The following is a 13,157-nucleotide window of genomic DNA, read 5'->3' as shown; positions in this document are numbered from 1 at the left end:
CCCGCAGGCCGCACGCTACCCGGCCACAGCAACACCATTAGCGCCTTTGATCCTGCTGTTTTCCTTAAAGCCCCACGGAAGGTGACCATACTCATATTCGCTGTTTTTCAACTCGTAATCAGAAAGATAACATAATCAAATTCAGTGGTTCTCCAGATTCTATCATCCTTTTCTTTCTTTCTTTCTTTCTTTCTTTTCTTTTTTTTTTTTTTTTACAACAAATACAACAAACAATTGGAAGCTACCTAGGAGGAAAAGTGTGCAGCCTTATTATATGTAAGGTTCTGGGCAGGCGTCACCTTGGCCTGTGCCTCCAGGAAGACCTCCAAGATATTAGCTCAGTCTCCTTCAGTGAGTTCTGTGGTCCCTGCTGCGTGGTGACCATGCCTTCTTCCACAAAGGAAGCCTTGCAAAACAGAAAGTCAAGGTCAATCCCCGGCAGGAAGGGTCAGCAGAAAGAATACAAGGAATACATGCACAGTGAAGGTTGATAGATTAGGAGAAGGACCCCACATACAAAACTACCACTGGCATTTCACAAGGTGATGGATGAGGAATCGTCAAATGGCATGTAGGAGGTTTTCTCTTTCCATCTGTATGGAGGTTCTTGTGGAAAAGCAAAATCATAGCCACTATTAAGAGAAAGAAAAACAACAAAACTGATTCCCATCCAGACTTCTTCCACCCTTCCAATAGAAATGACTTGGAACCAAAGATCCTGAGGAAAAAGAATGGAAAATGAGAATATTATTTTATTAAAGAAGTCCATACTTCTCAGAGGTCATTTTCTGTATCTGAAAATCACAAGTGGCTTTGCTTACTAAAAATGAAACTTGTCAAACTTGTCAAGAGTGGAGGTCTGGATATTGCTTTTAAATTGCATTCTGTTTCATTTGACTCTGTCTTCCCAGAGTTTGTTTGTTGTTCCCAGAGTTTGTTGTTACAAGCATACTCCGATGACTCTGGTTTCTCCCTTCAGAGTTCCAAAACTTAGTTAATTGCCCTCTATCTTAGGAGGTCTGCGTTCAAGCCTTGCTCACTTCTCTAGCTTAGTATGGCCCTTGGAAATCCATTGTCATTGGAAATGTGCCTATTTACAAAAATGGATCAACCATTTATCCTGGTGCAGAGGGGTGTGGAGGAATTTTCTTTTTTTTTTTTACATATAAAGCAGCATTTCCAGTGCTATAATCCTTAGAGAGGAGTGGTCAAGGAGACATTATATCTGTGTCCTGGAGCAGTGAATCACTTGTGTAAATATGTAGAAGTCAAACAAAAGCAAGCTACATGCAAAAAAATTAGTAATTCGGTCAGGGCATCGAGTTTATGAATTTATAGTAAAAAAAAAAGAGAGAGAGAGAGAGTATTTGGGCTTAGGAGAGGCAAGATAGGGGGCCATTAGTACAAACTGAGAAAAGTTAATGCTGTGCAATTGTCTTTTTGAGCATGGTAAATTAAATATATGATAAATGCGAATACAGATGTTATCAAATGCTTAATTCAGCATAAGCATTTTTTATGGGGTAGGTAAATACTTCCATCAAAGCCTCCTACCTTCTAGCTTCTTGCTTGCAGCTTCTAGCTTCTTGTTCTCATCCGTGATACTAGGAATCCTTGCCTGGTTACAATGGTCTTCTAAAAAATACAAGCCCCTCAGTCTCTCTGCAGGTAAGGGACTGATTCTCAGCTCCATAATGTCGCATCTGGTAATTATGGATCTGAAATTTAAACCCCAAGTCAAGGATGGAAGGAGGCTTAGAATCTCCCACAGAGAAAATTAGCACGTTCCCAGTCACCGTGAGCACAAAGAAGGAGCCAAACTCAGCTTTTATTCTCAGTTTTCATTACTTCATCCATGAAATGCTCCTAGTGGCCTACTGCATTAAGGAGAGCCTATATCCCACAGAGGAATTCATTGCCTTGTCACTTAAACAATCAACAAGTGGTTAAAGAAGTGATTAGAAATTTCTTAAAGCATCGTCACATCTCTCCCTTAGACAGAGCTTCGACCTCTATCCAGTTGAGAAGTTTATGCGCCTGAACTCAGCCTTATTGGAGGCTCTGGTGCCTCCCTCCAATTGAGCCCAGATTGATTCTAGAGTGACCAGCTGCCCAGGCTTTCTCAGGGCTTTCCCAGTCTTAACACTAAAAGTCCTGCATTCTGGGAAACTCCTCAGGCCCAGGTGAACCAGGGTGGTTGGTGACCTACTTTCCCTCCCTGGCCTCATCTCTTAGCAATCCTTGTGTTTCCGAACTAACTTTCCTCATCTGTGGGCTCTATTCTTACCTCTACGTACCACTTAAGTTGTGACCACTTGCTTGCCCGTCACTCAGATGTCTGCTTTGCTGGGGCAGGAACCACAACTGGAGTGTCTATACCCCTTGAAACAATGCCTGATGCATAGCAGGTGCTCAGTACATAGCTCATGAGTGATTTTTTTTTTATTACAAAGTGCTGACTGCCTGTTTCACTCCCCATCTCTCCCTCTCAGATATCACTGTTTGTGCCCATGACCACATTAGCTGGCATCTGATTGGAATGAGCTCTGGGCCAGAACTGTTCTCCATTCATTTCAACGGCCAGGTCTTGGAGCAGAATCATCATAAGATCTCAGCCATCACCCTTGTCAGTTCTACGTCCACTACCGCAAACATGACTGTGGGCCCAAAGGGAAAGTGGATCATATCTTCTCTCTTCCCAAGTCATTTTCAAGGCAAGAAATTCTTCCAAAGTTTTGCTTGTGAACATGGGATCCTTTCTTCCCAGGCACTGACTCCCTCATTCTCCTTTGCCCTTTCAAGCCACCCACACCCCAGACATATATGCTTAGTCCTGAGAACAGAATTTAGTTATTCTGCTCTTAGACTTAATATAACGCATGAGTTGGAGGAAGTGGGGAAATTGACAAAGGTTTTTTAAAATGAAGCAAAAACTAAAGAGGGCTCTACTTCCTCAAAAGGAAAAAGAAGGAAGGAAATAAACTCATACATAGAGATATTCTTCCTGGGGGTATTTAGTATGTAGCTAAAGAAAAAAAAACCTAGGTGCCAGAACAAATAAAACATCTGTAAGCACTATATAGAAGCACTAAGTTACAGAAAGTGCAGAAGATTTAACATGAAAAGATTATCTTTTATAACAAGATGAACACAAAGCCTGGGACAAGGAGGAACCCAATGGGTGTGTGTTTAATGGAAAAAACATAGAATTAAACTAGCTGAGCAGTGAGTTTAAAGAACATCAGTTGATTTTGGTGGGGAAACAAATCAGCCCAGGTTGTTATGTGGTATCGTGTAAACAAAATAACTAATTGTTCTATTATTATACATTGTTGTTTTAAAACTGTTGGGGAAGGAGGGCGCCTGGGTGGCTCAGTTGGTTAAGCAGCCAACTTCAGCTCAGGTCATGATCTCGCAGTTTGTGAGTTTGAGCCCAGAGTCAGGTTCTTTGCTGACAGCTCAGAACCTGGAGCCTGCTACGGATTCTGTGTCTCCCTCTCTCTCTGCCCCTATCCTGCTCGTACTCTGTCTCTCTCTGTCTCTCAAAAGTAAATAAATGTTTAAAAAGCTGTTGGGAAGAAGGTCTATATAAACAGAGACTAAAATGTAAGTAAATGATATCGCTATAGAAAATTATTTTGGTACCAAAACAATGTATACAAAAGCCAGACGCATAAGAAAGGGACACTTTGATGGGGTCATTTTGTTTCCTGTTCACACTGAGCAGTCAAAATTATATTTGAAATCATGAAATGTCATAATACCCCTAGAAGATAGAGTCCCAAATAATAAAAAACAACAAAACTAACATTATTAACATTATTAAGGTTAAGTGCTTTTTATATTAACTTATTTAATTTTTAACAACAATTTTATACAGCATGTACTATTATTATCATCTCCATTTTACAAATAAAGGGACAGATGACAGGGAAAATGGGAAATCAACAAGACCTAAGTCGTAAGATTTTAAGGATCTGGAAGTTACATTTTTTTCCTCTAAAAGAAGCAAAGGAAATCTTTCCAAATTTCTTCCCTAACCCATCCTCTCTTTGCTTTTTATTCGTGCCCCTTTCTCTACTGTGCTAAAAGAACTATAGACCAAAACGTTCAGAAGTTGCTTGAGCATTACTTTTACTGTTATTATTTAAAAGATTTACATTTTGACCAGCCTCAGTTTCTTCTCTCAAAATCTCTCCCTGCCCTTACATTCTAATTCAGCTGGGATGCAGGCTCATATAGACATTGCAAGCTGTGCAAAGAAAACCAGGAATCCTAAGAAACTAACTCGCGACCAGAGGCGGCACATTAAGAGGTGGGAATACTTCATTGCTGCAGAGGAAGTCATTTGGGACTATGCACCGATAATACCAGCGAATATGGACAAGTGAGTTTTGGGGGGTCTTAACCACTGTGTAAAGAAAGGTCCCAGAGTCCTAAAGGCATGGCATGAACTGTCATGAACTGACATCTCTCAAGGGAATACATGTATTGGATTCAGGTCTTTTTGTACAAATCAACCTGGAATTACTCTAAATAGACTCACCAAGGGAACTCAGCAGCGGCAGCAGTAGTGGCTAGTAACAGCAGCGATCACTTGTTGAACATTTTCTGTTAGTTTTACTTTAATGCTCCAGGTGAGACACAGCTTTTATTCTGTAGATTAGAAAGGCTGTCAGAAGGGGGGAGAAATTCAGAAGCGCAAGTAGCTCTCAAATGCTTGAAAAATCGTCTCACTCACCGTGAGAGAACTGCAGATTACACTTCACTGAGATACTGTCTTCCGCCTCTCAGACCCACAAGTGCAGATGATACAATCTGTTGGCAAGGCCGTGGGAGACGAGCACTAGCGCACATTGTTGGTGGAAGAGTACATTGGTACAGCCATTCTAGAGGATGATTTGGGAATACGCATCACAGTTACAAATGCATAGGCTCATAATTGTAAATGCATCGTACACTCTGACCCAGCAATCTTGCTCTGGGAACTTACTATATAGATATACTTGTTCACCTGTGAAATGGTGTACGTACTGGATATTTGCACTGTTAGTAGTAGCAAAAGTTTGGAAACCACCTAAAATGCCCTCCAATAGGAAATTAGTTTCATAAATTATGGCACATCCGTATGATGGAATACTATGCCTCTGTTTTCAAGAGAGGTTGTAGTCACTCTCTCTATACTAATATAAAAGTTGTCCAAGATATATTTTTTAGATTAAGAAGTCAAGGGAGGAAAAAATGGCAGATTAGGAGGTCCCCTGATCATATCCCTCCATAACAGTAGTAATTTGACAGCTGTCACAAACAAAAGTGCTTCTGTGAGAGCTTTGGAATCCAGGTAGGATTTGAGAAATTCCAGGATCTTCCCAGTGGAAGCCAAGACCAAGGAGAGATATTTTTAGAAGGCACCTCATGCTTAGGAGGTAGGTTTTCTGACAGTGCTCCCATCTACAAACTTGGAAACAGCCTTGTCCCATTTTGGACTGAGCCACAGTCCCACTTGGTCTTTGTCTTGACACGAGCACCATTTGCCAAGCAGTTGACAAAATTCAACATCTTTTCACGATAAAAACTCTCAACAAGTAAGCTATGGAAGGAATGTACCTCCACATAATAAACCCAAAGCTAACATCATACTCAAAGAAAGCTTTTTCTGTAGGATCAGGAACTAGACAAGAGTGACTACTCTCACCATTTTTATTCAACATCTTACTAGAAATCCTACCCAGAGCAATCAGGCAAGAAAAAGAAAGAAAAGACATCCAACTTGGTAAAGAAAAAGCAAAACTGTCTCTCTTTGCAGATAACTCTTAAGACTCCACCAGAAATCTATTAGAACTAATAAAAGTATGCAGTAAGTTGCATGATGTGAAATCAATGTATAAAAATAGGTTGCATTTATTAAACTAACAGCAATATATACAAAAAAGACATTAAGAAAATAATCCCATTTCAATAGAATTAAAAACAATAAAATGCTTAGGAATAAATTTACCCAAGGAGGTAAAAGATCTATACACCACAAACTGTAAGATACTGATGAAAGAAATTGAAGAAGAGACAATCAGATAGAAAGATGTTCTATGTTAATGGATAGGAAGAATTAATTTGTTAAAATATCCATATTAATCAAAGTGGTGTACAGATTCCATACAATCCCTATCAAAATCCCAAAGGCATTTTTCATAAAAATAGAAAAAAACAGTCCTAAAATTTATATGGAACCACAAAGACCCTGAATAACCAAAACAATATTGAACTAGAAGACCAAAAGCTAGAGGCATCGCACTCTTTATTTCAAACTGTATTACAAAGCTATACTAATCAAACAGTACAGACCAATGAAGCAGAATAGAGGCCAGAAATAAACACATGCATATATAATCAATGAATCTTTGACAAGGGCACTAAAATATACAATGGGGACAAGGTAGTCTCTTTAATAAATAATGTTGGAAAAACCGGATAGCCACATGCAAAAGAATGAAATTGGACCCACAGCTTATAGGATACACAAAATTAACTCAAAATAGATTAAAGAATTAAATAAAGCTTTTTGACACTGATCTTGACAATGATTCTTTTTTGGTATAACACGAAAAGCACAGGCAACAAAAATAAAAATAAGTGGGCCTACATCAAACTAAAAAGCTTCTCTACAGCAAAGGAAACAATCAGCAAAACGAAAAAGAAATTTATGGAATGGGAGAAAATATTTGTGAGCCATATGTCTAAAATACATAAACTCAATGGCAGAACAAACAAACAAAAACCCAACCTGATTTTATTTAAAAAAAAATTTTTTTTTTAACGTTTATTTATTTTTGAGACAGAGAGAGACACAGCATGAACGGGGGAGGGGCAGAGAGAGAGGGAGACACAGAATCCAAAGCAGGCTCCAGTCTCTGAGCCATCAGCCCAGAGCCCGATGCGGGGCTCAAACTCACGGACCGTGAGATCGTGACCTGAGCCGAAGTCGGACGCTTAACCGACTGAGCCACCCAGGCGCCCCTCAACCTGATTTTAAAATGGGTGAAGGTAGGTGCCTGGCTGGCTCAGTCAGTGGAGGGTAGGACTTTTGATCTCAGGGTTGTGAGTTCAAGCGCCTTGTTGGGTGTAGAAATCACTTAAAAATAAAATCTTTTAAAAAATAAACTTTGGGGCGCCTGGGTGGCAGTCGGTTAAGCGTCCGACTTCAGCCAGGTCACGATCTCGCGGTCCATGAGTCGAGCCCCGCGTCGGGCTCTGGGCTGATGGCTCAGAGCCTGGAGCCTGTTTCCGATTCTGTGTCTCCCTCTCTCTCTGCCCCTCCCCCGTTCATGCTCTGTCTCTCTCTGTCCCAAAAAAAAATAAAATTAAAAAAGTTGAAAAAAAAATTAAAAAAAAAAATAAACTTTTAGAAATGAGCAAAGGACCTAAGCTGACATTTTTCCAAAGAAGACATATAAATGCAAATTGATACATGAAAAGATGTTCAACATCACTAGTCATCAGGGAAATGCAAATCATATCCACAGTGCGATTATCACCTCATACCTGTGAGGATGGCTACCACAAAAAAAGAGATGACAAGAGTTGGTGAGGACGTGAGGAAAATGGAACTCTGTACACTGTTGGTGAGAATGTAATTTGGCATAGCCATTATTGCAAATAGTAAGAAGTCTCCTCCAAAAATCAAAAATAGAAGTACCACAAGATCCAGCAATCCTACTGCTGAATATATATCCAAAGGAAATGAAAGCAATACCTTAAAGAGATCTCTGTGCCCCATGTTCATTGCATCATTATTCACAATTGCCAAGATATGGAAACAACCTGAGGGTCTGGTGATGGATGAATGGGGAAAGAAAATCCCAGACACACACACACACACACACACTGAAATATTACTCAGCCTTAAAAAAGAAGGAAAACCTGCCACTTAAAACAACATGGATGAAGCTGCAGAACATACTGCTAAGACACATCCCAACACAAAGTGACAAATATTGTATGATCTCCTGATCTCACTTAAATGTGGACCTAATAAGCAGTATGGTGACCATAGTTGGTATCGTATACTTGAAATTTGTTAAGACAGTAGACCTTAAGTATTCTCACCCCCAAAAACAAATATAGTAACTAGGTGAGGTGATGGAAGTGTTAATCACCTTAATTATGGTAATCACATATATACATATATGAATCATCATATTGTACTTCTCAAATATATACAATTTTTGTTTGTCAAAATCACCTCAATAAAGCTGGGAAAATACAAGACAAAGTCAAGGTGTAGCACCAAGTATAAAATAGCTGCCTGTTTGCTAAGGAATGAGAATATAAGTGTATTTATATTTACAACTCATAGTTGCATAAAGATGCTCTAGAATTATACACATGAAATTAATGCAAGTGAATATTTAGAAAATTCAGGGATGGTCAGAGATGTGGGATTGATGGGATATAGTGTGTGAGTGAGCATTTTCACTGTAATCAAAATCATTTGAATGTATTTGCTACTCAAATCTGCTATTCAAAAAATGTAACTGAGAAAGAAGGGCAGAAAAGGAACTTGCTCAAGATTAGATAATAATAATTGGCAGAACTGCAATAAGGTTCCAGGACTCTGACAACAGTCTGTGCTTTTTATTGTGCAAAATAAAGGCATAAATGGATCAGTTCTATCATGGCGCTTCTGTTTTTGGAAACTAAGGCAATAAAGAGGACCAAAAGGAAAAGTAGTTCATGTTGCTGCCCCGAATCTTTTATCATAAGAACTACAGAAGATGGGTGAAAGTAACTGCTTTTTAGTTGGCACTGGGATCGGGTGGATGGTAGAAAGGATAGCCCAACAGCACAGAACTACGCCTAATAAAAATAGTCAGAGCTTCCTGGGTGGGAACATGTCTTTAGAGATTGAGAAATACCTGGTCAGTCACTAAGGGTACCACAAATTAAGTGATAAGGAAGACTTGAGAAAAAAAATTCACAGTATATCCTCTCATTCCTTTTGTTTTTTTTTTAAATATAATTTATTGTCAGATTGGTTTCCATACATCACCCAGGGCTCATCCCAACAAGTGCCCTCCTCCCTGCCCATCGCCCTCTTTCTCCTCTCCCCCACCACCCATCTACCCTTAGTTTGTTCTCAGTTTTCAAGAGTCTCTTATCCTCTCATTGCTTTTGGATAGCTCTTTTTCCAGAGATTTCTAAGGTCTGTTCTAGTGACCAGAGTGACAGGAAGTTCTAGGTAGTCTTTTCTAACCACACCTACAACTTTATCAGTGGTGGAGAAGACAGACAGATGAGAGGTTTCCAGTTTTCCAACTAGAGAGCAGATATTGGGACTTTGCAAACCACGTTAAGAATTTTTTTAAAAGAAAATTAGCATTTTAGCTAATTCAAGAGCAGAACTCCTAAGCATAGGGTTTCCTCATCCTCCTGGGGTCTTTATTTGAGCGAATGGTTTAATTTTTTTTAATTTCATTTCACTTTAAGAAAATACAGATCTCTGCATTTGGATAATTTCTCAAACCAAATTGGAAAACATTATAAGAAGGTTGTCTACAAGCAGTACCAAGATGAGTCTTTCACCAAACGCATGGAGAATCCCAATATCAAAGAAGATGGGATCTTGGGTCCTATTATCAGAGCCCAGGTCAGAGACACACTCAAAGTAAGTACCACAAATATGGAACCATGGAAGAAATTAAATAGTGAAAGACAATGTATAAATATGTCCATTATAATTTTTGATTCAAATGTAACTTCAGTTTTTATGTAGTATTTGCTCTGATTTATAGCCTACCTCACAACATAAAGAATCTAAGACAATTCATCAAATTGTAAAAGGATAAAGCAAAGAACCAATTTCAATGAGGTGAAGGATAATGTGGGGACAAAGAAAATAAAGCCATGGATAAATACAATGGAACACATGCCGTATGTTCCAATCGGGTTGTCTGTAAATTTTGTCCAAAGCTTTCCAGCAGCCAAGCGAAAAGGGAAATATGTCAGGGCAAGATTCGCAGTACTCATAAAGAAAGTATCGTTTTCCCTGATAGTGAGATCAGTTTCTCCCATGGATCCTTAAAAAGAGGATGCTGTATAATACAGTGGATGGAATCCTTGATAGAATCCCTATAATTGGTATAATAAATAAGTTGCATAGCTTTTTAATATAAGGGTTGTCATCATAGCTGAGAACATAACAGTAAACACAACTGAGTATAAACAATTCATCATTGTGCTCTAGGTATGTAGTTCTCCCATAAGCTGGTCTCTGATGAAGGTAAATTTAGACATGTATCAAGAACACCGAGTGTTCTTCAGGCAGCTTTCCTTAAGTATATGCCACATCAGTCAAGCTTTTGATAAGAACTGGGCAGCAGAAAATTAAAGGTTGGCATCTTTGGCAAGGTTCTAGAATGCAGGTAATCTACAGATTAAGGATGAGCCAAATGCTTTGGCAATCGACCAGTAGGAGATAAGATTAAGGTTCTCTTTTGAAGATTAAGAAGGCTAACTATCACTCCTGTGTAAATAATGCTCCTCCTTTCACCCCTTCCTGGGGGTAAACTAACATATCCGCACACAAGGTCAATTCTGTTCATTTAAAGATAACAAAAGGATAGGAAGCAGCCTTTCTCTATTCCTCTTTCCCTTCCGCCATTTCTGATTTCCCCCATCCCTTTTAGGTACTCTTAGCAAGTGTAAATATACCTCATTGGAAATTCAGGATCTGGCTATTTGTATGCCCCTCAAGAAGATAATGTCGAGGACAGTGTCCTGGCAGGTCTGCCAGGCTGGAGAAGGGAATCATGGTCTAGAGAGGAGAAGGAACAGATCTGAAGGCAGATGTGGTCCAAGTTGAGAGGAGAGGGGAAGGGGACAGGTTTGGAAAAGAGTGATATACTGTGAGGAAAATACAGGGCAGACTTCTCTTTCCATTTTCCACCCTACCGTGTGAGTGAAATTCTCTCAAAAGTTTCTTCCAGGTGATGGGGAGAGGTTGCTGCTCAGAGAAACAGAACTAGTTTGCGAACACACACTCATAAGCACGCCCTCCAGCAAGTGCGTTTGCCAAGCTAAGCATCCCATATCAATTCTCACGATTGAGCTTAAGTCCTGAAATAATGAATTGAGTTAACTTTGTAGATCGTGTTCAAAAATATGGCCAGCCGTGTCTACAGCATTTACCCTCATGGAGTGACCTTCTCTCCTTATGAAGATGAAGTCAACTCTTCCTTCACTTCAGGTTTGAACCCGAGTCTACTGAATGAAACTGTTCACCTCTGAGAGGCTGCCACGCTTTCCTACTGTCCTCTTTGCTCAGTAACATGACTTGTGCAGTCAGGCAGTATACAAGTAGGGGTATCCTAAAAGTCACAACGAAACCCTGCTCACTTCAGGGATTTATTTACCCTAAAATGTGCTGTTCTTTGTTAGTGCCATAGCGGCCTCTAGTGGAGCGATTTCTAACGGCGACACGTAATCCAAGGTTCTGTCAAGTGGAGCTTAGTGTACACATATTCCTTCCCTAATATTACCTGGCTCTAATAAAAATTTTGCTGTTTGTTTGTTTACTGAAATAATATTGAAAATGAAGACAATTTTACCTCCATTTTCTTTCAGGCAATAACACTATGATCAGAGCAGTTCAGCCAGGGGAAACCTATACTTACAAGTGGAACATCCTAGAGTCTGATGAACCCACAGAAAATGATGCCCAGTGCTTAACAAGACCATATTACAGTAATGTGGACATCACCAGGGACATTGCCTCTGGGCTGATCGGGCTACTTCTAATTTGTAAGAGCAGATCCCTGGATAAACGAGGCATACAGGTATTCTGTCCATGGAGTAAACTTTTAGAAAATCTAGGAACTTCTTCTGGCTGACACAGATTAGGTCTTCTCACTAGAGAATGAGCCTTCTTCTAGAGAACAGAAAATGCTAAGTTGTCCTCTTTAGTGCAAATGTGACAACATATATTCCTTTTTTTTTTTGTCTTGTCTATTTTCATCTGACTCTCACTGCAGAAGACAATCATTCTATAGAGTGATGCAGTATTTTGTTTTAGTTTGAAATTCCAGATATTTTGCTATGTGATCGGCAAGTCACTTCGCCTTTCTCAATTTCTTCCTTTTATGAAATGGCTAATACCCCTCCTAAAAAAATTTGACACGGCTGCTTTGGGGCTCAGTGAGATACCACCTGGTAAAAGGGTAAATCTCTCTACTAGTCCTTGTTATTTTTAGAGAACTGAACTAGGGAGAGATGAGAGAGATAATACTTTGGAGAGATAGCATCTGGTGAAGTTGGACCCAGACAATGGTCCATCTCTAGTGAGACTAAATTATACCAAAAAAAATGTGAACAAATATATGGAACTTCATCAGGGACTAATAGTCTCATATTAGTAACTTAAAATTCCCAACCAGGCTAAGCTGTTATTAAAGAAGTTCATCCTAAGGCATACACCATAAATATATGTTTGGAAATTTTTTTTAAATGGACATTTGGAAGACCCTAACTTATTGAGCTAGGAAAGGACACAGATAGGAAGAGGAATAAAGTTTTCCTATTGCAACCTTCTGTTTTATCCTTTGCAACTATTTGGAGCACATCTGGTCAATCTTGCAGGTTGAAAGGTATTCACTTACAGAGATAGAACACAATTACAGCGGCCGTGAGGAGATGGGATTTTTCTATTAAGATGTTTTAGTCTCTGAATTTCCTAATCCGCTCAGTTTGCTTTTGCACATTACCTTTGGCCCTAATGAGGGCCAAACCCTAATGGGTTTTCATACATGCCTGCATTTGTGGCTTCAGTGGCCCCAGGGACTGTGCCTCTTTGGTTTCTGAGAAGAGCTCAGTGTTGCGGGTGATGGGCTGGCACATCAATCACTGAACACAGCACTTTTACCCTCCAGAGGGCAGCAGACATTGAGCAGCAGGCTGTGTTTGCTGTGTTTGATGAGAACAAGAGCTGGTACATTGAGGACAATATCAACAAGTTCTGCGAAAATCCCGATAAGGTGAAACGTGATGACCCCAAGTTTTATGAATCAAACATCATGAGCAGTAAGTCAAATCACTGTTTTTGTCCGTCAGTTTTTCACTCCGGTGCTTAAAGTAGGACTGTGCCTAAAGGTGGAGACATGGAGTAG

The 13,157-nt window shown here is 39.6% G+C and overlaps 1 protein-coding gene across 1 annotated transcript in view; it reads left to right on the top strand.

Moving 5' to 3' along the window:
* Nucleotides 1–13,157, top strand: part of F5 (coagulation factor V) — a 76,206-nt gene that overhangs the window by 33,059 nt on the left and 29,990 nt on the right. Inside the window, exons 6-11 of the mRNA XM_043567951.1 lie at nt 2,493–2,714; nt 4,222–4,387; nt 9,484–9,661; nt 11,143–11,242; nt 11,620–11,831; nt 12,921–13,071. Coding sequence (XP_043423886.1) covers nt 2,493–2,714; nt 4,222–4,387; nt 9,484–9,661; nt 11,143–11,242; nt 11,620–11,831; nt 12,921–13,071 — 1,029 coding nt within the window. The remainder of the gene's footprint in view (nt 1–2,492; nt 2,715–4,221; nt 4,388–9,483; nt 9,662–11,142; nt 11,243–11,619; nt 11,832–12,920; nt 13,072–13,157) is intronic.

Source organism: Prionailurus bengalensis, chromosome E4 (genome assembly GCF_016509475.1).
Source record: "Prionailurus bengalensis isolate Pbe53 chromosome E4, Fcat_Pben_1.1_paternal_pri, whole genome shotgun sequence".
NCBI lineage: Eukaryota > Metazoa > Chordata > Mammalia > Carnivora > Felidae > Prionailurus > Prionailurus bengalensis.
Note: the sequence above shows the minus strand (reverse complement) of the source record. Positions and strands in the feature narration are given on the sequence as shown.